This window comes from Schistocerca cancellata, chromosome 5, assembly GCF_023864275.1.
Source record: "Schistocerca cancellata isolate TAMUIC-IGC-003103 chromosome 5, iqSchCanc2.1, whole genome shotgun sequence".
NCBI lineage: Eukaryota > Metazoa > Arthropoda > Insecta > Orthoptera > Acrididae > Schistocerca > Schistocerca cancellata.
Genome location: NC_064630.1, coordinates 733,350,515 through 733,377,087, shown reverse-complemented (window position 1 = coordinate 733,377,087; position 26,573 = coordinate 733,350,515). Strand labels below are relative to the sequence as shown.

Sequence of the window (26,573 nt, the reverse complement as noted above, 5' to 3'; positions counted from 1 at the left end):
TGTGACTTTGTCAACATAAATCACTAATGTGTTCGTACCCAATTTTCATTTCTCTTTATATTTTTACAGATGTGGAAAATACTGTCCGATGTTTAAATACTTTGGTGGAAATGTTATTGCAACAAATTGCTACTGGGGATGTATAAATAACTACTTTTAAAAGTAGATGCCAGTTCTCAAACTGTGTGTTTTGTAACTTCTTTTCAAAATGGCGTTGTTTGCTAAAAGAATTTACCATTCAGTATTCTTATCAACTAAATGAACTGAAAATTCTTTTGCAGTTAAAAAAACATATTTAAAAGGAAGCTTGCTATACAATTTAATTACAGAATGTGAGTAATAAATTTCAGAAAAGAGGCTAATATTAGATTTTCTAGTAAAATCGTTTTTGTCAGTGTTACTTCTAACACAAAATAGCAACGTATAAGTTAACGACAATAAATCAGAAGTGAAATTACTAAACAGTTTACAACAAGGCAACGAAGTAACAGGCACTGCAGGAGCAAGGAGAAGTAGCAGTATTGTTGCTAAGAACTCACCACATCTTTGCAGTGTTTGCAGCAGTGGTACAGGAGTCAACTACAGTGTGAGGGGCATCGTGAGAAGAACAGCTGAATACTACATCTTCAGAGTTTGTGACGTACAAAACAATAGATTATAGTAGAACCTGTGACTACTGTCCACTCATAATAGCCACACAGGCTGATATAGATCAGGTGGTGGTTCTCGAAATGGTCATTAAAAAGTGCAAAATACACAAAAAAAGACTTATTGTGCAACTCATCGTTCGTTAAGCTAGTACGTTTATTACAGTTTGCTGTACTCGCTATGGTAGATTTTTGACCATAGCAGATGACGGTCACAAACAAAACACATTTTCAGTACTCTCCCCCACCACACTTCCCATGAAAGTCTGTGCAGTTGTCCCCCTCCTGCTCCTCAGTTTGGCACAATCACCCCATTCATTCATGAGATGCCACTGGTTAGGACCGTATATTCTCATTCTTCTAGAACCTCGCACTTTCTCCTCACTTGCTTCACCTTATCCTCCTCAATCCAACAACTTACCTTCCTTGATATAGACCTCCATCTCAAAAACTGATACATCAGTATGTCTGTCCAGCTCAAACCTACCAACACGATCAGTACCTCCATTTCGAGAGCTGTGCCTCCCATTCCATACCAAGAAGTCCCTTCCACACAGTCTAGCCATCCATGGCCATCGCGTCTGTAGTGACGAGCAGTCCCTTTCCTAAAGCCGCATACACACTGCCACTGGAAACATGTTTCTGCCGGAAACATTGTTTTCTGCGATGTTTCGCAAATGTTTCCGACCTTGTTTCTGGTCTCCGTTTCCGTCCACACTGGCGGCAAACATTTCTCGTGTGTTCACGCCGTCTGCAATGCCCCTTGTGTTATTGTGTTCGTATCGTCTGCTGCTGCGTTATGTCTGGTGTCGAAGAAACAATAATGATATGTGGAGCTGCATTATTAATGCTAGAAGGTTTGCACAAACAAAATGAAAGGCGTCCTCGTCGTTGGTGGAGAAAAACATTCTATAGAAGAACTGGCGGAAATAACCTGCTACGTGAGCTGAGTATTTCCATACTCGGATCTCACCTACCGATTTTGAATATCTGGCAAATATGATATCACCATTTGTTTCAAAAAAAGACACGAATTTCAGGAAAGCTATTTCAGTCAACCAAAGGCTTGCAGTTACTCTTCGTTTCCTAGCAACAGGAGATTCATTTCAGAGCCTTGCGTATTTATTTCGCATTTCGAAACAAGCAATATCTAAAATAGTACCCGAAGTATGTGGAGCTCTGGTGGAAGTACTGAAGGATTATGTAAAGGTAAGTAAATGAAAAACATCGTTAAAAGTTGACGACACACATACGCTAGCGCCGTGCAGCGGTGACAAGTGGTAGCTAGCCGGAAACATTGTTTCCTTTGATCTGTACCGACACTGCTACGGATAGATGTTTCTGTGTTTCCAAACATGTTTCGAAACATGTTTCCAAATGGTGTCCACATCAAGCTACCGGAAACATGTTTTGAAAACATGTTTCAGTCTCGGTGTGTACGCGGCTTAATATGCCAAGGGTCCCACTGAAGCCTTCACGGGCTGAAATTACCTTCCCTAGCTACAAAAACAGATCTCTCATGCCTTGTCCCTCCAGTCACCTACCAACTCCCACATTTTCACTGCATAGCCACAAAGGAGTACTTCCCTTGTGATTCAGTATGACCCAGGACTGGAGAAACTGCCAGGGTTTCTACTAACTCTCATCATGCCCTGAAATGCAGAATATCCTTCACATCCTTCCCACAGTGGTATTCCACTGACCACTGAATGTACACAATATTCTTCTGCATCATTACTCCATCCCTGCTCCCAACTACTTGCCTCATGGCTCACATCCCTGTAACACACCTTGATGCAGGATGCATCCCTCCTCCATCACCTATGCAGTTCGGTCACAGGCATCGCCTATCCCATCAAAGGTAAGGCTACTTGTGAAAGCAGTCATGTGATACACGAACTAAGCTGCAACCACTGTGCTGCTTTCTATGTGAGCATGACCTGTTCCACAGCATGTGCCACCTGGATCCTTGTTACCAACACCAGCTTTTCTCAAGTGTACAGGTAGGAATTCTTCTTGCAATATATACTACATTCCCAGTACCTTCTCCTCTCCCCCTCCCTCGGCCTCTACCTTTGCTAGACCCCGTCTGTCGCGCAAGTTCTCCTTCCCTGTTCCCACTCCAGCACAATACAACCTATGTTCCACCAGTTAACCCACTACTCTTTTCCTACTCTACTTCTGTGCCTTCCTGCTCTTCCCCCCTCCCACCCCCCTCTTCCACCCAATGTCCTGACTGCACCTACCCTGTCCCCACCACATCCCTGCCTGCTCCTACAGGCAGCATAGCACCTTTGCTACTTCCTGTCCATCACCCAGCACTATACAACTTTTGTTCCACCAGTGCGCCCACTATTCTTTTTCCACTCCTCTACTTCTGTCCCTTCCTGCTCTCCCCCCTCCTCCACCCAATGTCCTTACTGCACCTAGCAGTCCTATCCTGTCCCCACCATGTCCCTGCCTGCTGCCACAGGCAGCATTGCACCTTCACCTATCCCTTCCCCTCATTGCCACCCAGTCTCCTCCTTACCCCCCCCCCCCCCTCCCCCGCACTGCTCACAAATTTCTTCTCCCATCAGGTGCAGTTGCTGTACGTGGCCTCAGTGTGCGCGTGCGCGGTTCCACACTCGTCATCCTCAGTCTGATAGTACCTCTGTTCATAAACATTACTAACCTCCTTTCTAGTAACAGAAACTTTAGGCTGCAGATGAAATTTTACAATGACTATCTCTTTCAAAAGTGAATTCGGGTATTTTGTGCAGACTGACACATTTTGCAAATCATATATGAATGTGACACTGTTTTGGCATAGTACGACATTGTAACAGAGGGATCTACAGAGCACCTCATATACAGAATGCATATAGCCACCACAAGTGTAATGGAAACCAAGGTGCTAAGGTGGACTGCGGGCCTCACTTACTTAGATTACATTTCTAATGACAGCATTAGGAAACAGTTTGGTGTTGCACCGATCCAAGATAAGATACGTGAGAGTCGTCTTTGATGGTTTGGGCATGTTTTACGGGGCAGTGATGACTCTATTGCCAAGGCGGAATACACACTTGTAGTCATCGTCAGTAGACCCAAAGGACGACCTAAGCAACATTGGGCTGATACAGTTCACAAAGACCTTAAATACGTGAACATCCATCCAGATGTAGCCCGTGATAGAGCGAAATGGAGGCAATGGACTCAAGTAACGGACCCCGCAGGCACGCGGGACAAATGATGAAGGAAAAGAAGAAGAAGAAGATATAGCCACCACAAGTTTCTGACCAGCAAAAGTAATTTTAAATGGCAGAGTTGTAAAATATTCAACTTTTAATTTCTTGAATCCTTTTTGATAATAACACGTACATGAACAGCACTACCTCTGAATTACTTCCTCTGCAAGTGAATTATCTCTTTTTGTATCAGGAGTTCTGTAACCACAAATAATTGAGGGATATAAAATTTGTCTGACTTTTGCCTTCCAAATGCCAACACTGGTCACCCCCTGTCCTGATGCAAACTCAGTCTTCATGCAGCTTTCACACTTTTTGCTTTATAGTGATAGTAATATCCTGAACTCCATGTGTAACCTCATGAATTAGTTTGCCTACTGTTAAGGAGTGCAGTTGGGCAACATTATGCTTGGAAATGTGTGGCAACATTATGCTCTGAATTATGTGGATATAACTTCAGTGTATAAGAATGGAACATAGCTTCTACTCTGTATTGTTGGGAAATATGTGAATACTGTGTATTTTTCATTTTGAATACTCTTTCAGCAAATTGCTTGTTGGATTCATTACCACTCCTTCAACAAGGTGAACTAATACCTACATTGATTTTCATTTCACTGTTACTGAGTAATTTAGATCCTCTCAACTTGTCAGTGTCTATTTTTGTTGTTTCTTCTTCAGTGTACCTATATTATGACAGGCTTAAACCAGAGGATGTTCTGAGTATCTTCCTTTGTCTGTTTTTATGTTCGTCATCTTCTAATGTCATCCATCATTCCAGTTCTCTTCGTACCTCTCCTTCTCATACCTCCCCCATTCCCTCTATAATTCTTTGTTGCAGGCAGTCCCTGTACAGTATATGCCCCAGTGTAGATTTTCTCCTCTTTCTAATCACTTCCAATAATCTTCCTTGTTCCTCTATTTTCTTCATTACTTCTTAAGTCTGTCGGTGTACTGCGTCTGTAGCATTCTTCTCTATAGCCACATTTCCAAAGTTTCTAAATATCTTCCTTCTTTCTTTTTGTGTGTCCATGATTCACTGCTGTAAAACGCTACGTTCTAGATATAACATTTAGGAAATCTTTTTTGTAGTTCCATTGCAGTTCTTGTAGATGTTAGTAACTGGTTCATCTTTTCATATGCTCTGTTTCTCATAGATATCCTCCTCCTTATTTTTTCTGCACAGCTTCCATTCCACATCATTAAAGATTGTTCTATCTTTTTTCCATTTAGGAGCATAACTGGAGCTTCCTCCTTGTTTATTCTCATCACTTTTGTCTTTCTTACATTTATCTTCATTCCATACTCCTCGCCCTCTATGCAGTACTGTTCAACATCTTCTGTAGCTCCTCTTGTGAGTCCATCAGCACTGCTTCATTGTCCACATATTTTATAGCCTTTATCCTTCCTCTTCCAATTACAATGCCTCTTTTATCCTCTGTGCTTCGTCCCCCTGGTTCGCCAGACAAAAAATGTTCATCTTTCTGAATGTGTATTATGTACAATCTAAGAATTAATCAATTTAGAAAGGCAGTTTCTTCTTGAATAAAGAATAAACAGTACTGAAAAGAAAGTCTCTTATCAAGTATTGAAATAACAGCAGTACTTATGGGAAGGCCGAAGGTCTGAACAAAAAAGTCATTTCATGTGGAAGAACAATTAAACATAAATATGGACTAGTGCTCAAGATCTTTAGGAAGAAAACAACACTGGTTGAAAATATCACTGGTAAAGACACAATACACTGTACTAGCAAAGGTTCAAGGCCTGATGGGACAATCCACAGATAAAATATTGTACACTTAGACTCAGTATGTGTCAGTCCGGTTTCAAGTCCCCAACATGATGAAACTCAGTCAAGTCTGGGATAGAAACAAAGACAAGAACTCCATCAACTGATCAGTGATACGAAACATGGCATCTTCTTTGGGGCAGCTACAAAGTGAGTTCTTGATTGATGGAATGTGTCTGCATTTGGCACCTGGCTGAGAAAGCAGAGTGAACTGTTTTCCATGCCCCGAGTGCCAACCTAAATACAGTCTGGGCACCATGATACTTTCAGTCAAGTGTCCTGTGGAAGAGAATGGGTCCATGGGACCAACGACCTCATCACTGCCTGGGATGCTGTGTGGTGATCAGGCAGGTTGTGGCAGAGTTGTGTCTCTCTGTGGGAAGGTTGACCTTATGAATTATACGACCACTTCCCTCAGATTTAATGTTGGTTGCTGGCTGGGTAGGTGCAAGGCCTGTCTCTCAACAACTGTGTAGAAAGCTGGATCCAGCAGATGGTGTGTAAAGCTGCTGAGAGTCTGCCCATGTGGTTGGTCACAGATGGGAGCAGTGACCGTCCAGCTGCATCTGGGATGTCCAGTGGCTGTGACCATTTAGCTGGTGTGGTTGGACCCAGAGTGACAGGGCCAAAGAACAGGCTGCCTGTAGCCAGTCTGTAAGGAGACCATATGCCATGACAGACTGGACAGACTGGACATAGAGAGTAGAAAACTTGGTGAGGAAGTGCAGAGAAGAAGATGGAAGTATCAGTGTGTGGAAGCACTGGTGAGGAAAATTCTTCTTGTGAAAGCACTCAAGATTAAAATTGGTTGTGCAGTAGCCCTTGAGATTAAAAAGTGTTGTGCAAAAGCATGCGGGATAAGATTTTGTTGTGTGGAAGCACTTTGGACAAAATAGTGTTGTGTGGAAGCACCTTGGATAAAAATTTGTTGTGTGGAGCCACCTGGGAGAGAAATAGGTTATGCAGAAGTGCTGAGAATAGACTGTTGTTGTGCAAAAGCACTTGGCATAAATTTTGGTTGTGTGAAAGCATGTAGGTTACATTTGGATATTGGGTGTGTGAATGAGGCATGGGAAGAGAAATCTTAAAATGTGTGTAAGGGTGAGGCTTTGAAAAGAGCCAAAAGTGCATACGTGGAGTTGATAGGGGCTGAGCCAGGTGGGGGAGAGGTGGTTTAACGATGGAGGTGTTCTGGGAACGGTTAGAGGAAGAATGATAAGATGAGGGGTGATCAATGTGGTGCAGGTGCAGGTGCTGTGTGTTGAGAAGTAAACTGCGGCAGTGCAGGCCGGTGAGGGAAGAACTTGGTGGAGTGATGGGGACGGCGGGGTGAAAGAAACACACAGCACGAAGCTTCTGAATAATTTTTAGACTTAGTCTAAACTGGAGGTAATTTTGAGAGTGATCAACACTTAGAATACACTCCTGGAAATTGAATTAAGAACACTGTGAATTCATTGTCCCAGGAAGGGGAAACTTTATTGACACATTCCTGGGGTCAGATACATCACATGATCACACTGACAGAACCACAGGCACATAGACACAGGCAACAGAGCATGCACAATGTCGGCACTAGTACAGTGTATATCCACCTTTTGCAGCAATGCAGGCTGCTATTCTCCCATGGAGACGATCGTAGAGATGCTGGATGTAGTCCTGTGGAACGGCTTGCCATGCCATTTCCACCTGGCGCCTCAGTTGGACCAGCGTTCGTGCTGGACGTGCAGACCGCGTGAGATGACGCTTCATCCAATCCCAAACATGCTCAATGGGGGACAGATCCGGCGATCTTGCTGGCCAGGGTTGTTGACTTACACCTTCTAGAGCACGTTGGGTGGCACGGGATACATGCGGGCGTGCATTGTCCTGTTGGAACAGCAAGTTCCCTTGCCGGTCTAGAAATGGTAGAACGCTCGGTTCGATGACGGTTTGGATGTACCGTGCACTATTCAGTGTCCCCTCGACGATCACCAGTGGTGTACGGCCAGTGTAGGAGATCGCTCCCCACACCATGATGCCGGGGGTTGGCCCTGTGTGCCTCGGTCGTATGCAGTCCTGATTGTGGCGCTCACCTGCACGGCGCCAAACACGCATACGACCATCATTGGCACCAAGGCAGAAGCAACTCTCATTGCTGAAGACGACACGTCTCCATTCGTCCCTCCATTCACGCCTGTCGCGACACCACTGGAGGTGGGCTGCACGATGTTGGGGCGTGAGCGGAAGACGGCCTAACGGTGTGCAGGACCGTAGCCCAGCTTCATGGAGACGGTTGCGAATGGTCCTCGCCGATACCCCAGGAGCAACAGTGTCCCTAATTTGCTGGGAAGTGGCGGTGCGGTCCCCTACGGCACTGCGTAGGATCCTACGGTCTTGGCGTGCATCCGTGCGTCGCTGCGGTCCAGTCCCAGGTCGACGGGCACGTGCACCTTCCGCCGACCACTGGCGACACCATCGATGTACTGTGGAGACCTCACGCCCAACGTGTTGAGCAATTCGGCGGTACGTCCACCCGGCCTCCCGCATGCCCACTATACGCCCTCGCTCAAAGTCCGTGAACTGCACATACGGTTCATGTCCACGCTGTCGCGGCATGCTACCAGTGTTAAAGACTGCGATGGAGCTCCGTATGCCACGGCAAACTGGCTGACACTGATGGCGGCGGTGCACAAATGCTGCGCAGCTAGCGCCATTCGATGGCCAACACCGCGGTTCCTGGTGTGTCCGCTGTGCCGTGCGTGTGATCATTGCTTGTACAGCCCTCTCGCAGTGTCCGGAGCAAGTATGGTGGGTCTGACACACCGGTGTCAATGTGTTCTTTTTTCCATTTCAAGGAGTGTATCTTTAGTTAGCGCTCACAGAAATTCATCTTAGAATTGTGCTGAAGCGACTTTAAGTATTTTTCATGGATTTTTTTAAAGTTTAACCAAACACATGGTGCTAGTCAGCTTACTGAGGCTATCACACTGACAGGTATATTCTAATCTGAAACTATTGTCAGCAGTGTGAAGGGATATTTTAGTTTTCTGCAATAAGCTCAGTTTCTTAAAAGTTTGAAACACTGTGTGAAGTGAACATTATTTTACTGCAAATTCTTGCCTTCGTATTTTAAACATGACTGATTTTTATTTAAGGTTAATGTGATGGATGCATTGGTTAGTCTCTGCATGGTGACATAGCCAACAATTTAAAATCGAACTACTCATTAGAAGGCCCTAAAACCAGTGCTTTTTCTTACCTTTATTCAGTTTTTTTATTTGTGCAGATACATGTGAGGATTCACGCGTCAATCTTTGGTGGAAGCAACAGTGATTACCTTCATGATTAGATAATTAATACTCCAGTAGGGAACGACAAGAAGAGCAGTGAGAACATTCATTATCATATTACAATCCCTAATATTCCTGAATGTGGCAGAGTCGTCCCCAGTCTTCCACCATTGCATGCTTGCTGGAGACAGTCACCACATCTGCTGCGCGGTGATGGTAATTGCCCAGTGGAAGTGTGTAAACTAACTCAATATTGTCTGAAGTATGTCTCAGAGTGAGAGAGAATAAATATACCTATTCAGAGCAACCCTGACAAGATCTAGTAATGCGGCAGTTAAAACAGATGTTAGTTCATTTTAATTGAAAAGTCATTTGATTCAGAATCTTCCTAAGAAGACAACTTGGTCTCTTGCCTAGGTGTTCTAGTCATCCCTGTACAAGTATTCCCTTATGGTATTTGTTGTCATTACTGCAGAATCACTCAAAATGGGCAACAGGATTCATGCTGTGAATGTGAGATCAGAAAAAGATTTGTGCTTGGATAATACTTAACCTTTGTACCTTGTGCACACTATTATGTAGATTCTGTTCTCAACAAGCTTTCAACACAAGTGGAAAATGTGACTGATAATTTCCAGAGTTTCATATCCAAGCAGAAAGTATTTTGTTGTGACACAATCATTTTGTTTTGTATAGATTTTTTCTCAGTATATTACAGACTTTTGTGGTATTGTGTTACTTACGTACACATACTACTGAACATATGTTTTTTTCAATTTTTTATAATATGACATGTATGAATAAAATCTTATTGGATGTTAGCCCACATCATAATGAAACAGTAAACAATTATAAAGCCAAAGTTTTAACTGTCTTCCAGTGGATCGTTTTAGAACAACTAAACTGGTAGCTTCTGGAGATAATCTTCACTATATATACCGTCTCAGTTATCAAGTGACAAATTATGCTACGTTCAAATATGTCATTGAACAGTTCAGAGTTGAGATGCCTGTTGAAGGATTTCCTAGACACTCTTCACTCTGCAGGCATTTACAAACTTTGATATGAATGTGGCAACATTCATGTTGGCAAAACCAGGAGATTAATTAACACTTATGATTGGGGTAACCCAACAAATCAGTAACAGTCAAACATCACCAGGAATGTGATCAGTATATCAGTTTTCAAGAAGCCTGTTTTCTTGCTAGAAGACCGTAAGTGCAACATTGGAAAACAAGGAAGGCTATTGAAACAATTATATGCCCCAATATCACGAACAGGTAGGATGGCTACTAATTGTGGTCCCATTTCAGCGGGTTTGGGGGAGAGGGGATTGTATGTGTTCACCAGTTAGCAGTTCCATAAGACCTGGATTTCAGCTGTATAAAAAAGTGATCACATGAAAACTTTCATGTGGCATGAATGTCTGGCTACAGGAAAGTACTGCCGCTGGGTAGAAGGCAACCAATATAACTTAGGTCTGCATCCACAAAGAAGGTGCAGTAGAGAAGGGGAAGAGGACAACACTTGTGGTGGGGGCTCTGTTGTGAATGACCACATAATATGGGAGTTGCAGCCCGACAGCTGAAGCCTTTGCATAAACACACAGCTTGTGTAGTAAGCTACAACTTGCTAGTGTGAAAATGATCATTTTAACAGATTGTCAGTACAACCAATAATTTGACAGTTATATAAGGGGGCATTCAATTGAAACCTGGTCACTAGTGTAAAGTAATGGTAATGATTTTACTAACTCAAAAATGTAGTTATACCCAGTACACGTACTCAGAAATAGTCGCCAAAACTGTTGGCACATTTATCCCATTGCGACACTAGCTGGTCAATTCCATCCTTGAAGTAGCTAGGAGGCTGTTGTCAGATACAGTCCTGGACCCAGTCACACACTTCATCGTCCATTGCAAATCGATGTCCATGAGTAGTTTGTTTTAGAGGTCCAAACACATGAAAGTCACACAGTGAAAGGTTGGGACTGTATGGTGGATGTTCCAGCATTTCCCACTAAAACTGCTGCAATGTCATCTTCACTGCATTGGCCATGTTTGGACGGGCATTATCATGCAGGAGGATAACGCCATTGGACAACATGCCTCGGCGTTTCGACTTGATGGCTCATCTAAGGTTCTGTGGATTGATAAAGCCGGGCATTGACGGTGGTTCCCCATTCCAGGAACTTGTGGTAAAAAAAAGGAAGACATCATGACCTTACCAGTACTGGTGGGCACAGCCTTTGATTCTTTGGAGGTGGTGAAGTCACATGTTTCCACTGCTTGCTCTGATGCTTGTTTTCGAGTTCAAAATGGTGACACCACGTTTTGTCGTCTTTGACAATATGCGACAGAAAGCCGTATTCCTCCTCATGATAACGTTGCAGATGACACAAAGACAATGCCAATCGAGTATTGCGCTGTTCGGGGGCAGTTGGTGGGCAACCTGCTGCGTACAGATTTTTTTGAAGTTCAAGAGTTGATGCATTATTGTGTGGGCGGTGCCCACACTAATACCCAGTAACTGATGGTTCTCATACACGGTGATTCTGCGGTTATCCAAAACTAAAGCATTCACTTCCACAAGCATTTCTGGTCTGATGACATGATGAGCCTGTCCAGGACGAGCATCATCTTCCAGTGATTCGCACCCCTCAACGAATTGTTTGTGCCATTCCACAACACTTGAACGACTCAGACTGTACTCACCATACGTGGCCTTCATCGGTCGATACATCTCACGTCCTCCAGCTCCCTCCACTGCCAAAAATCAAGTAACTCCTCGTTGTTCCTGCTTACTCGCCTGCATGTTCGGTAGTGGACAATAACTTGTGTGACCACCTTCTCTTCGGCATGAAACCACACTGGCGCTATGCAACATCAAACGTTGCGCATGCGACAGTCTCTCTACCAATAGATGGTGCCACCCACAGTTACGTGGTGCCACCTTAAGTGTAAGGCAAAGGTAGACGCACTGACCAGGTTTCATTTGAATGAAACTCGTAGATGTTAAAGTAAATAGTTCCTCACTGTAGTACAGAAAAAGAATAGTCACACAAATAAAGGATACTGACCAGGACTTCTAAAAAGCAATCTCATAAAATAAAATACAAGTAAAAAATATAGCCTAGTGGACTACATCACTTATTTTGATAATGATCATGTATGATAAAGAATGCATGTGATGTGAAAATTACGTGTCAGCCACCTGACAAGCTGTTGAGGAATATTACATAAAAAAATAAAACTTTCTGCTCCTTCCACATCTTTCTGATACAGTGGGAAGTACGTAAGATATGTCCCCCCTCCTACTTTAATGTGCAGCGTTTCCTGCAACCCACGCAAGCACTGCTTTTAATGAGATTCTTGCTTCCTTGTCTGCGTGTTTCAGCAAAAATTTAATGGTATTGCTTATAATTGCACCTGCCTGATTATAAAGGGCTTCCTCTGCAGCTTTGCTACGTGAAGACTGCAAAGCCTTGCTATGTGGCAAAGAGAGAGAATAATGAGAATGCTTGAAGTTTGCAGATTGGTGGGGGACAGTCAAGTGGCTGCCCCTTCAGAACAACAGGGTGGAATCACCCAGTGCTCATGACAAGGTTACATTTCTGTGCAAGTGCCACTGCATTTTCCATGAGCTCTTCAAGCTGTTGCCTACCAGTCATTCCACTAGCCTACTATTGGCCTACTGTAATCCACAGGCACACCATTTTGAAGTGTCCAGTGATATACTAGAATGTGACATAAGTTATCACCTTTTTAACAAAATAAAACAGTACAAGAAGTGTGTTCAAAAAGTAATTGAAATTTTTTAATTTCATAGGCTTTATATATCCAGTTTTCAAAAAAAATTTTAATGGTGTTCATACACATGTTCTTGATGTATGTTTGCATTTTCATTTGTTTTGAATATTTATTTTATTGACAGTTGAATTGGTTATGTGTGTTTTCAAGTGCTCAGCGAATTTTAGTTTTGAAAAAGATGGGTTGAAGGATTTGCATTAAATTTTGCTTTAAAAATGGAATAAAGTGAAGCGCTGCATTTGAAATGTTGACTGTGGTTATTGGAGAATCTACTATGAGTAAGACAAGAGTTTACAAGTGGTATAAATGTTTCAAAGAGGGTCGAGAAGATGTTGAAGACGAAGACAGCCCTGGACACCTTAACTTATCAATTACCAGTGACTGTGAAAGAAGTAAAGAAAATTGTTCTGGAAAATCGCCAAATGACTATCAGAGAGGTTGCTGGTTATGTCAGCATATCCTTTGGCCCAATACAAACAATTTTTTTAGATGTTTTGGGCTTGAAACATGTAGCAGCAAAGTTTTTTTATGAAATTGTTGAATTGTGAACCAAAACATTGCCTAGATATCACTCAGTAACTGCTGAATGAAGCCTGTAACGGTCCAGAACTTCTAAAGAAGGTAAGGAAACATGGGGATATGAGTATAACATCGAAACCAAGGCCCAATAATCCCAATGGAAACAGCCTGAAGAGCAAAGACCAAAAAAGTTGACACATTTAGTCACATATTGTGAAGGTTCTTCTACTGTTTCCTTCAATTACAGTGTGATAGTGCATCATGAGTTCCTGTCTTATGGTATTACAGTCAATAAGGAATACTACCTGGAAGTATTGCACCATTTGCGTGAAGCAATCCAAAGAAAACAACCAGAATTGTGGTAAAAAAAAAACCTCACAGAAATAGCACCATGATAATGTTTCCACTCACACCTCAAAGCTTGTTTGTGGATTTTTTGCAAGAAATAAAACAGTTACATTGTATCAGCCACTATATTCGCCAGACATGGCCTCTTGCCACTTCTTCCTATTCCCAAGATAGAAGAGAACCATGAAAGGATGTTGTTTTGCCATCAGTGATGTGGCAAAAATAAAATCACTGAAGGAGATGAACCCCATAACAAAAAGCGATTTCCAGAAATGCTTCCAAGATTGGAAATAGCGCTGGCACAAGTTTATTATATGTGAGGGGGATTGTTTTGAAGGGGACAAAGTTGATGTTGCTGAATAAATAAAGATTATTTAAGAAAAACAAAACTTCTCATTGCATCTGTAAACCACTGTGAAGTGCATGGCAGAGTGTACTTGCCATTATACAAGTTATTGGAGCTTCTTCAAGTTATTTATTTATTTATCTATCGAAATGAGACCATGCGAACCAAAGCTACTTGGTCATGGAATGAGCCAGAATAGAAAGCCACCCCCACCCCCCGCTTCAAATCACCCATCTTTGGGGTACGTCAGATCAATCACTTCTTAGGTGCTTGTGCTCTCTTTTTCACCCAATAGTTCTTCATTCTATCTGATCTTTTATTTCTTTCCTCCTCTGATATCTGAATCGGTTTCCTGGTGTTGATCTTAACTTGGAACCTCTTAGTTTTGTCTCTGGTCACAGTCTTGGCTATACCATTCTTTAACGTGACTCGGGTAATCTGGAGTTCTCTCAAATCCTTTCCCACTTCCTTAAACCAATTGGGTTAAGTCGTCGTCTTCTTCTTCTTCTTCTTCTTCTTCTTCTTCTTCTTCTTCTTCTTCTTCTTCTTCTTTTTTTTTTTTTTTTTTTTTTTTTTTTTTTTTTTTTTTTTTTTTTTTTTTTTTTTGTCAAAGATTTGTTTAGTTAGTCTGTCGGGATTCATGTGGAGTATGTCTCAGTAGAAATCAATCCTCCTTTTCCTCGTGGTTTCTGAGAGTCTCTCCGACTGTGCATAGAGGGCTTCATTTCTATACAAAACTTGTTTGTTATTTTGGAATTTGGGACCCATGATCTTGCTCAAAATTTTCCTCTCCTTGATTTCCAATTTATCCATTTGCCCTTTCCTCCCTATGACTAGTGTCTCTGCTGTGTAGAGTGCTTCTGGCTTAATTAATGTGTTATAATGTCTTATTTTGGTGTTTGAAGAGAGGGCTTTATTGTTGTATGTGTTTTTGGTTTTCTGAAAAGCTAGTTCCATTTTGCTCCTCCTTGTTTCCATTGCTTTCCCTTCAAGGTTGGTACATTCGATCCATTCTCCTAGGTACTTGAAACTCCTAACAACCTCTATTTTTTGAGCTCCTCTTTGAAATTTTATGAAGAAAGAAGTCATAAAAAATGAAAGTATATGAATAGAACAGAGAAAATTTGTCACTCACTGCAAGGAACTGCTGTGAAGAACAGGAGGAGGGAGTTGCTAGGAAACCTTTGTTTTGGATTTGAATATTTGAGGTTTATTGACTTTTTTCCGCTGGAAGCATATTAAAAATGAAACCTACTGAATAGTGCTCACCTTTCTGTGCAATGCCTAAGGAAGTGTCAACCATTTCTCCGCCAAATGTTCACTGAACGAATGTTGCAGTTTCTTCTAAATGAGTCCATACTGTCAGCAACAAATCACATGATCGAATGTATGTGCTGGGATGGCAGAGTTGGAATTCCGAGACATATGAACAATGACGTACAGGAAATTCACAAACTGATGCCACGGATTGGCCTGACCACTTGTTTCTGGGCTAAGAGTATTCTTGGTGAGGGAACAGAGTTGTCCCAAAATATAATATTATGTGGTATAATGAAGTGGAAGTAAGCAAATTAAACAAACTTTTGTGTTTCAGTCTCAGAGACATTGGACATTATTCTTATAATGTGAGAAAGCAGCATTCAGTTTCTGCACAAGATCTTCAACATGATTCTTCCAAGAAGGCCGTCCAGCTACACCCAGTCCTGCAAATTTAAAATGATTGGCTTCACTGACCATTTGGTCATCTTTGAACAATCAAATTTCACTTTTACAATAGTTCCATGTCAGAAACTGTATACATTATGTTTTGTGCAAGTAAAGCATAATCAGTTCCCTGAGAGCTATGTGCTCTTTTTACTGACTACTGTTATCCTTTATATTACATTCCGTATCTTTCACAGCAACATGTTTGTCATCTGTGAAGAGACCAATTTTTGTTATCTGTCATGTCTGGTGACAAATTGATAAACATAAAGAAAAGCAGTAGACCCAGAACAGAACCTTGTGCAACTTCATACATTACATGACCCCAATCAGATTCAAGCCTCTTTCCAGTTTGTTGATACTGGAAGTCAACCTCTGCTCCCTAGTTTCCAGATATGAAGTGAACCGTTGCTGAGATTTCCCTCTAATCCCATAATTTTGTGCCTTGTGGAGTAGCCGCGCAGTCTGAGGCATCGTGCCACAGTTCTCGCAGCTGCCCCCGTCGGAGGTTCGAGTCCTCCCTCGGGCATGGGTGTGTGTGTTGTCCTTAGCGTAAGTTAGTTTAAGTAGAGTAAGCAGTGTGTAAGCCTAGGGACCTATGACCTCAGCAGTTTGGTCCCACAGAACTTACCACGAAAAAATTCCATAATTTTACAACTTATGCAAAAATATTATATGATCCCCACAATTGAATGCTTTTGTTAAATCAAAGAAAGTATTTCTGTCATTAACATATCGTTGAACCATGCAAGTGCCTCACACACATAAAAGCAATTACTATTTTTGTTGATATTCCTTACCATTCCCCATTCCATTCACATATGGAGTGAAGGAAGAATGATTGTTTAAACACCTTTATTTGCACTGTATTTAGTCTAACCTTGTCCTCATGACCTTCACATGAGTCATTTGTGAGAGGTTGTAGCACATTCCTAGATGTATCATTTAAGCACGGAAAGGACGATTGTTAAAGACTTACGCGTGCTCTGTAACTAATCTGATCTTATCCTCACAATTCCTACATAGGAGCTTGTAATATAGTCCTATAGTCATTATTGAAATCCAGTTCTTAAACTTTGTAAGTAGTCTTTCTCGTGATAGTTTGTGTCAACTTCAGACATCAGCCAGTTCTATTTCTGCAGCATCTACATGACACTCTGTCATGGGCCAGACAGACCTGTGACCATTCATACTGCCCTTCTCTGTATGAGTTCAGTATCTCTTGGTAGTCCTTGGTATGCGTTACAAACACTCGAGAAATATTCTAGGATAGATCTTTTATCCAATGTGAATGAAGGACACTTGACTGCAATGAAGTCTCCTGGGGACTTATCATCAGATGGTACATTAACTGATTGTACCATTATGTTTTCCACAATGATGTGTAACAAGGATTAAACTGTTAAATGCTAATAACTTTAAGTACAGACTTCAAGTTGACCTTGTGATGTAAATAATTCTTGATACCTTGCCACATTAAGTACTTACTTATTTTGTTTTTCCATCTTACCACAGTTACACCACAAGCCCCATAATGCTACAGTCAATTATCAAAAGTGTGTACCATCTCATGATGAGTCACTAAGTTGCTTGGTATTAGTCATGGCACAATAAAAATTGAGTCATCACAAATGGCAACTGGCTGCAGCTATTTCTGAAAACATGTATTTGAGGATGGATTGCACAAGTGTTTTGCGAGCAGTCTCCTTTATAAACTGTTTACATTGCCCTAGTATTCTGTCAATGAACTGGTGTCCCACCTGCTTCACAAATGACAGACTAAATGATTATTCAATTTCATATCTCTTCAAACTGTTAAACCTGGGTATTGTGAGAGTTGACCAATTCCAGTTGTGATTTGTTGACGTTGTAGTCATAGGATACCATTTTGTATTTTGAAGATTTAAAAAATTTTGCCAATCTTTGCACCACTTTCAAATTTTATCAAGATTATACTGAATATTTGTGCAGCTTTTTTTTTTTCAGATTGTACTTCATTACAGGCAACTGCATCATCTGTGAAAAGTCTGAGCTTATGATTAATATTGTCTGAAAAATCATTTGTATACAACATGAACATCAAGGCTCCCAATACACTTCTCACTATCCACAATGACATGCTGTGTCTTCCCTCCTACCACAAGGGCTTAATTCTAGTGTCTCACATTTTGCTTGATACCACAATCAATCATACATTCAGTAATAAGTATAGGTGGGATACAGACAAACTGTTTTTTGGTAAATCAAGAAATAGTGCATCTGCCTGACTGGCTTAATCCATGGCTTTCAGCAAGTCATGTGAGAAAATTGAGTTGTGTTTCACATGATGTTTTCAGAAACCTGCTTCACATGGAGGTGGTTATTCTGTTTTAGATACCTCATATGGGGGAAGACCATCCTCGGAATCCAGCAATTTAGTCATATTATGTTATCTATATGTTGTGAGTAATTCTTAGAAGATTTGACTGCAGAGCCTGAGAAGGAGATAAACAACTTTTCATTAATTGAGAGAGGCATAGTGAGCATGTGGTGACTGTTGCAGAGGGCAGCTGGACAGGCAGCAGTTCTACCTAGCATTTCAAGAGTCTGATTTCCTCAACACCATCGGTGCTACCTGTGAAGAAGAAGGCAGCACCTCACAAGAGGTCAAAATTGATGTGCTAAAGGTAAGAGCACCGTATGGATAAACCTGATGTCATGCTTGTTCTTTTCTGTATACAAAAATAATTTTATGTAGACTTTTTATTTGAGAACTTGTCACTGTATATTGCCCCACTGACTTCTCAATCAGTGCTTTATGACCATAAGATTTGTAACGGTGCTTTCATCTCTCTCTCTCTCTCTCTCTCTCTCTCTCTCTCACTCACACACACACACACACACACACACACACACGGCTAATCATCATTCAGTTATGATAGTTTAAAGCTAAAGGTAACTGGAAATGTGCTGGCTGAAAAGATGTAACAGGGATGAACCAACATTATTATCTTGATGATGACGCTGAACGTCTTGTCAGAATTTGATCGAAATTATTAAATGAACTGTTCCTATCTGATACAGTCTTTCCTATCTGATACAGTCTTACAAAGCCTATGATGGGTAATGTGTATTGCAATTGGAGCTAAAACAATGAGCAATGATATAAAAATTTTCAGAAAAGCTAAAAGTTCTGCTTTTAATGCTTTGATGATGACACTGAACGTCTTGTCAGAATTTGATCGAAAATATTAAATGAACTGTTTCTATCTGATACAGTCTTACAAAGCCTATGATGGCACTGAAGATAGTGACACTAACCATTCAGCTACAGAGACAGTCTAAAATTAAATTAATTTTAATTATAATGCCTATATCACAGCTGTACTACAGATAGCTGCACCAGTAGCAACATTTGCATTTATAGTTTCAGATGGTGGTTGCCATCCTGGTATTCTTAGTATCAGTGAGGCACACCTATTATGAGCAGATATGTGTTATGGAATAATTAATTTCTTTAAGAAAGAGTAAATGTGATGCTGCATTTTTCCCCAAATTACTGTTTTTATTTAAATGTAGAAAATTAATTTGGATTGGCTGGCTATCTGACACCCTTAACAACATAACTGCTGAGTAAGGTAATGAAAAACGGACAGCAGCTGTACATGCGTGAACTATGTTCATAAGTATTACTCACCAAAGCAAACTGTAGACCTGGCCTTAGGGGAACTAACTTGGTCACATTGCAGTTCAAAATAGCCCATATTGTTAACTTGCAGTGCAAGCCTGTAAAAGACTTGTAAGAAATGCTGCAATGGCTAGCAGTTACAGTTTATTGATGCCGAGGACAAGAAAAATATTAAGGTTGAATAAGTACTAGAGTTATCTGGAAACCAAGTTAACAAGGCAAGTAGATTTAGCATGGAATGTCCGTGAGGGAAGTTGGTACCACTGCCATGTAGCAAGAAGCCAGCAGAAGGAATGAGCATTCCCAACAACCAGTAGCTGGTCAGTTATTGTTGTGGTTACAGTTAGAGACGAGCGCTCTCATTTCAGCTCCTGCCAAGTACGAAGTGCGCACTGTAATTCACTACCTAAGTGCTAAGGGCATGAACTCCACTGTGATTCATCGCAAAAATGTTTCAGCTTATGGAGAGGACGTAATGTCAAGGCAGCATGTGATGAAATGGGTACAGAATTTCAATTCTGAAAGGACGGAAATTTACGATGAAGATAGAAGTGGAAGGCCATGTGTTGTGACTGATGATGTGGTGCAGAAAATTGAAGAACGTCTTCTCTCTGATCACTGTTCAACAATTGAAGACCAGCATGCAGTTTGTCCAAACATTTCATGAACTGTTGTTCACAAGATTATAACTGATCAACTAAATTATTGCAAGTTGTGTGTGTGATGGGTGCCCAAGGTGCTTACTAAAGCAGACAGAATGAGCAGTCAGTGCTGCTCGCAAATTTCTTGACCATTTTGTTGACTGAAGGTGAGGATTTTCTCAACTCTGTAGTGACAGGAAATGAAACTTGGGCTTATCACGTACTCCAGAGAGCAAAGACAATAAATGCATTGGTGCCATACTCATTCTCCTTCAGCCAAGAAATTCAAAACTCAGCAAACAGTGAGGAAAATCATGTTGTCAGTACTTTGTGTCAGCAAAGGGTTCTGCTCATTGATTGTTTGGAAAGACATGAAACAATAAATGGTGGAAGATATTGTGAGCCCATGAAGGAACTTCACAGAGCCATACAAAACAATTGTCATGGAATGCTGACAACGGGAGTCTGTCTGCTTCATGAAAATGCACGTCCACACACTGCTCATGCAACACGAGAGTTGCTGACTTCGTTCAGTTGGTATGTTTTAAGCCGCCCCCCTGCAGCCCCAATCTCGCACCCAGTGACTGTCATCTGTTCACTAAATTGAAGGAACTCCTTCACGGAAAATGCTTTTCCGATGACGACGAGGTGAGAATCAAAGTGAAGAACTGGCTGAAAAAGGCGACAGGAGACGTCTTTGACACAGGAATCATGAAACTCATCCCTTAGGGTCACAAAATATATTGAGGTAAATAGTGATTGTGAAGAAAAATAATGCAAGACCTATACTATAATACATGCAATTTTTATTAAAATAAATTCATTTTTTGTACTTTTAAAAAATCTTGTAACCTTACTTTCCAGATTAGTCTCATACGTGGTGTGCAAATTACGGTTGAAGGGACACAATGCTGAGTGGGGTAGGATTCAAATATCTGTCGAAAGAAAAAGAAGAAAAGTACACACAGTAAATATCCTACTGACAATATGAATAAATGCATTCTTAGGTAGCAATTTCTGCAGATTGTGGAAAATACAAAGAATATCAGCTTTGCAAAAGTTGCTCTTGTCACACACAACTAGACTTCAAGGCTGGCAAGGAAATTCTGAAACTAGTTGTGTTCTGTATGTAGGATTTGGTTTAAAAGTTGCCAGAATAAACAAACCATTACATGTGAACGAGTCAGTATAGTTTTAAAAACAAAATGTAAACTATGTTATATTTCTACAAGAAAATGAAACATCAGAGTTAAAGTGGACAGTGGTTTATTCAAAAAAATAACTATTCATGTACATTACACCATGAATAAATGTTGTCAAAATGTGCAAGAAGTATTTTTCAACAGAAGTGTCAGTCAGTTTTTTGCTATACAGGCCATGGCATGTAGCAAGTAGCAGCACTCCACTCATCAAGAATACTGGATTGTATGCTACCAGTAACTCCAATCCCTGTTTCTTGTAAGCACAGTGGTTCAGCCATGCTGGTCAGGTCTTCAGTTTGCTTAAATGCCAGGTAATATTTATGGGGTTTACTGAAGTTGTTGGCTTTGTGCAGGTGTTCATGTGAGAACAGAGTGACACAAATTTGCCCATGTGTTTTTTACAGATAGCACTCATATCTGTTATTGGTACTATACATGTGGCTACAGGTAAGATCCTTCTGTACTGTGTCTTCCCTTTTACCTGCCTGTGCTGTCTTTTTTGCATAATTATATTAAATTGTTAAATAGTGTTGCATTGTGTAGGGCTCTATAATACACTCCTGGAAATGGAAAAAAGAACACATTGACACCGGTGTGTCAGACCCACCATACTTGCTCCGGACACTGCGAGAGGGCTGTACAAGCAATGATGACACGCACGGCACAGCGGACACACCAGGAACCGCGGTGTTGGCCGTCGAATGGCGCTAGCTGCGCAGCATTTGTGCACCGCCGCCATCAGTGTCAGCCAGTTTGCCGTGGCATACGGAGCTCCATCGCAGTCTTTAACACTGGTAGCATGCCGCGACAGCGTGGACGTGAACCGTATGTGCAGTTGACGGACTTTGAGCGAGGGCATATAGTGGGCATGCGGGAGGCCGGGTGGACGTACCGCCGAATTGCTCAACACGTGGGGCGTGAGGTCTCCACAGTACATCGATGTTGTCGCCAGTGGTCGGCGTAGGTGCACGTGCCCGTCGACCTGGGACCGGACCGCAGCAACGCATGGATGCACGCCAAGACCGTAGGATCCTACGCAGTGCCGTAGGGGACCGCACCGCCACTTCCCAGCAAATTAGGGACACTGTTGCTCCTGGGGTATCGGCGAGGACCATTCGCAACCGTCTCTATGAAGCTGGGCTACGGTCCCGCACACTGTTAGGCCGTCTTCCGCTCACGCCCCAACATCGTGCAGCCCGCCTCCAGTGGTGTCGCGACAGGCGTGAATGGAGGGACGAATGGAGACGTGTCGTCTTCAGTGATGAGAGTCGCTTCTGCCTTGGTGCCAATGATGGTCGTATGCGTGTTTGGCGCCGTGCAGGTGAGCGCCACAATCAGGACTGCATACGACCGAGGCACACAGGGCCAACACCCGGCATCATGGTGTGGGGAGCGATCTCCTATACTGGCCGTACACCACTGGTGATCGTCGAGGGGACACTGAATAGTGCACGGTACATCCAAACCATCATTGAACCCATCGTTCTACCATTCCTAGACCGGCAAGGGAACCTGCTGTTCCAACAGGACAATGCACGTCCGCATGTATCCCGTGCCACCCAACGTGCTCTAGAAGGTGTAAGTCAACTACCCTGGCCAGCAAGATCTCCGGATCTGTCCCCCATTGAGCATGTTTGGGACTGGATGAAGCGTCGTCTCACGTGGTCTGCACGTCCGGCACGAACGCTGGTCCAACTGAGGCGCCAGGTGGAAATGGCATGGCAAGCCGTTCCACAGGACTACATCCAGCATCTCTACGATCGTCTCCATGGGAGAATAGCAGCCTGCATTGCTGCAAAAGGTGGATATACACTGTACTAGTGCCGACATTGTGCATGCTCTGTTGCCTGTGTCTATGTGCCTGTGGTTCTGTCAGTGTGATCATGTGATGTATCTGACCCCAGGAATGTGTCAATAAAGTTTCCCCTTCCTGGGACAATGAATTCACGGTGTTCTTATTTCAATTTCCAGGAGTGTAGTTTGATATCTCTTACGCTTTTGCTATTGTGATGTGTGTGAGAAAATGTTTTTCAAACATTAAATTAATGAGATATTTGTTCCACAGGTGCTGCAGAATTGCTATCTTTTACTGCAGTCAGAGTTCCTTCGCCGCCTCGTTCTTACTTTCCATCCTGAATTGAGAGGTGAACCATCACGTGTCAACCCAAAGATTCTGTATGAGCTCCTAGAAGACATATCAACAGTTACCAAACAACTCGATACAGAATATCGAATTTTCAGCACATATGGCGTGCCCAGAAGATCACCAAGTAGTGAACCACCTGCCAGTGGTCCACCAAAAAAGCTAAAATATGATGCTTTATTTGTTTCGGTTCACAGCACCACATTACATCTACAAAACATTCTGTATCGAACTCATGTTGTTGAAGAATATCTGGAAACAAGGGAAAATCTTGATGATTTAAACAGTGAATTGTCAACACCAGATTTGCAGACTGCATTGAATGATATCCTGAAAGAGCTTGATATGTGCAGGAGTTGTTGTGAGCGAGGAATATCATTTCTGAACACTTTAAACAATCCAGAACCGCCAAAAAATTTGGAAGAAGAGGAGGATTGGCCTGCTAGAAGCCACAGTGGGAATGAAAATATTAAACAAATACATGTTGGAAAAACAGACCTAGATCCTGATGTAGAAGATGAAGTGTTTGAAGCCGTAAGCACTGCAGACTTTTTTGATGATGAAATTGACTTATATGACAGTACTGAATGTAGCAGAACTGAAAAACAACAACAGAAGAATTGCTCGAAACTGATGTTAGATGAACTAAAAAGTATCCTTGTTGACAAAGCAAAAGAGTGGAAAGAACGAGAGGAAAAGGCTCTCAAAAATAAGAGAGCTAGAGAGGGCATATGTGAAGCAGAAATTGTTGTTAAAGAGACTGAGTTAGCAGATACAGTGGCTTTAAAGGCTGAAATTTCTGATAGTCAGAGCAGACCAGTGGAAGAGGCTGAGTTAGCAGATACAGTGGCTTTAAAAACTGAAACTTCTGTTGACCAGAGCAGACCAGTTGAAGAAGGGGTCAAGGATGTGTGTGTGTCTGACCCTGTGTTTGAAGAATGTCAGCAAGCTAACAGCGGAGTTTGTTATGAAGACAATTCCTCATTCACAAGTGAAGGGGCCGACAGGGACGTTATTCATAGAAGAATAGTAGGTTCAGAAAATGGAAAAACTGACAGTAACATTGAATACTCAGAAAATTATAATGTGCGTGACATCAGTGTGTTTAAGGTTGGACTTTCTTCTCCTTATGGGTTGCAGTCAACACCTTTATCACATAGATTCATGGTGAAAGACTCGGAAACCTTTTGTGGGACTGGGGAACACTCCAGCAGTGAAGATAGTGATAATGCCTAGGCTGTTACTTTCACAAATGAAGCTGAACATATGTTACTACACTGCTCAACTTGGATTTTGACAATATGATGGCTCAGGAGTACAGTAAAAATACATATGCTCAGTTTTGAATGGTTGCCATCATAAATACTTTTAAATCGTTATCACAATGAAATGGTTTCATTGTGGTATTTTTTTAATGTCTTAGCTGTTGTTATTTGTTTGTCAGGTTGCAAATTTACAACAGCTTATAATACATTTCCAACAGTTCACAATAATGTTTTGGCAGTCCAAAATAAATTTGCAACTGGTTACAATCAGACAGCTCACAATAAAGTCCACCATTTACATGCACTTTCATACTCTCAGGAGTGTGTGTTGTGTGTTGGTCTCTGTAAATCTCGGTGTTCCTTTATGGTTCCTTCTTATCAGTGCAACTCTTTGTTCCTTTTTGTTGACAGCATGTTTCATGAAGCAGCTTAACTGTTCACACTATGTATAGTTTGTTCCTGACGTCCTAATGGAGTCATTAGGTGTGTGTGACAAGTGGAGAAAGCAACTTGGTGACCAGATAGAGGTACTTTTGTGACAAGTCCACCAATTAAAAAAGAAGTATATTTACTGTGTGTCACGTGTGGTAGAATGTCGAGAGGTTCCCTCATGCTGAAAGTACATTGTGACCAGTGGAATTACAGTTGTCCATCTAAAGAGGTAGCAATCATATTCTGTAATTTGTTCTCACAAAATAACAGGCCCTATGGACACTACACTGATCTTGCCACACTGCACACTTATAAAGAAATGAACATGGAAATTTACTTTTATTTGTACTATGTTGGTTGTCGTGCAGCTATCAGTTATTATTATCCTGTAAATGAGGCTTCATCAGACAGAAGTACAGCATGACTGGTATTTCACCTGTGGGAAAGTTCCTGCTGCTCAGCACTGTCTTCAGTGAGGTGTTGCATGTGCTGTAGGTGAAACATGTACAATGTACAAATTTTCTGCATGTAATGGTCCCCATGAAAGTGATATTAGAACATTGTGACATGCAGAAACTTGTCACATGCCAATTATATGACTACAATAAATTATATTTATGATGTATTGCAGTTCCTAAAGATTTTGTTGAATGACTTATTCACCCTCTCCCTTAAAACCCAAATCCTTTTGTCTTTCCCTCTCCTTCCCTCTTTCCTGACGAGGCAAGCATTGGTTGCGAAAGCTAGAATTTTGTGTGTATGTTTGTGTTCGTTTTTGTGTCTATCGACGTGCCAGCGCTTTCGTTTGGTAAGTCAAATCATCTTCGTTTTTATATCTTGATCACATCCAACAGAGAAACCAGAAATAAACATTGAGTAAGTGTTATTGAAAACATGTAGAATTTTTAGTGGCTGTCTGTACAGTATTACAATCGATTATAAATTATTTGGTGTGGTTTTATTATGTTTATTTATTTATCCATCTGTAGACAATGTAAATTGTGTGGTTGTTATCAACACACAAATACATAAAATACGAACACACAGATATATAAACATATATGATTACACACATAAATAGATACGTACATTTCTTGCTTTGCTGAGTCACCAATTTGGACATTCTATTTCACTGTTCAATAGAACATATTATAAAATGCCTCTTAATTGCAGTAATTAAGTATTAGCATAAGTGTCAACAAAATTTACACATTATTTTAGATAATCTTTTATGGTACAAAAACACTTTTCTAATATTTTCTCTTTGAACTCTTGTGGTAGTTTCTTGTACAGTTTGATCCCCCTGTATAACACATTATTTGTGGTTTTTGTTCTGTTTTTTCTGTTGAGATGTAAGTGGTGGCTGGATCTGGTTCCATGTTATTGTAGAGACCTGTTCATTGGATACTGATCAATGTCTTTTTTTAATGTGGATCTCTGTTTGTAAAATGTACTCACATGGAACAGTCAAGATTCCCATAGATTTAAACAACTCAGTGCAGTGAGTTCTCTTGCTACTTTTTGTGTAACTTGTACAACACTTTTTTGTAGCTTAAAGA

General features: G+C 41.5%; 1 protein-coding gene across 2 annotated transcripts in view; it reads left to right on the top strand.

The window, feature by feature from the left end:
* Nucleotides 1-25,639, top strand: part of LOC126187994 (vezatin-like) — a 109,655-nt gene extending 84,016 nt beyond the window's left edge. For both annotated transcript variants that reach the window (XM_049929402.1, XM_049929401.1), the window contains 2 exons: nucleotides 18,207-18,330; nucleotides 23,240-25,639. In XM_049929402.1, coding sequence (XP_049785359.1) covers nucleotides 18,207-18,330; nucleotides 23,240-24,553 — 1,438 coding nt within the window. In that variant the 3' untranslated portion in view covers nucleotides 24,554-25,639. The remainder of the gene's footprint in view (nucleotides 1-18,206; nucleotides 18,331-23,239) is intronic.
* The last annotated feature ends 934 nt before the right edge of the window (nucleotides 25,640-26,573 follow it).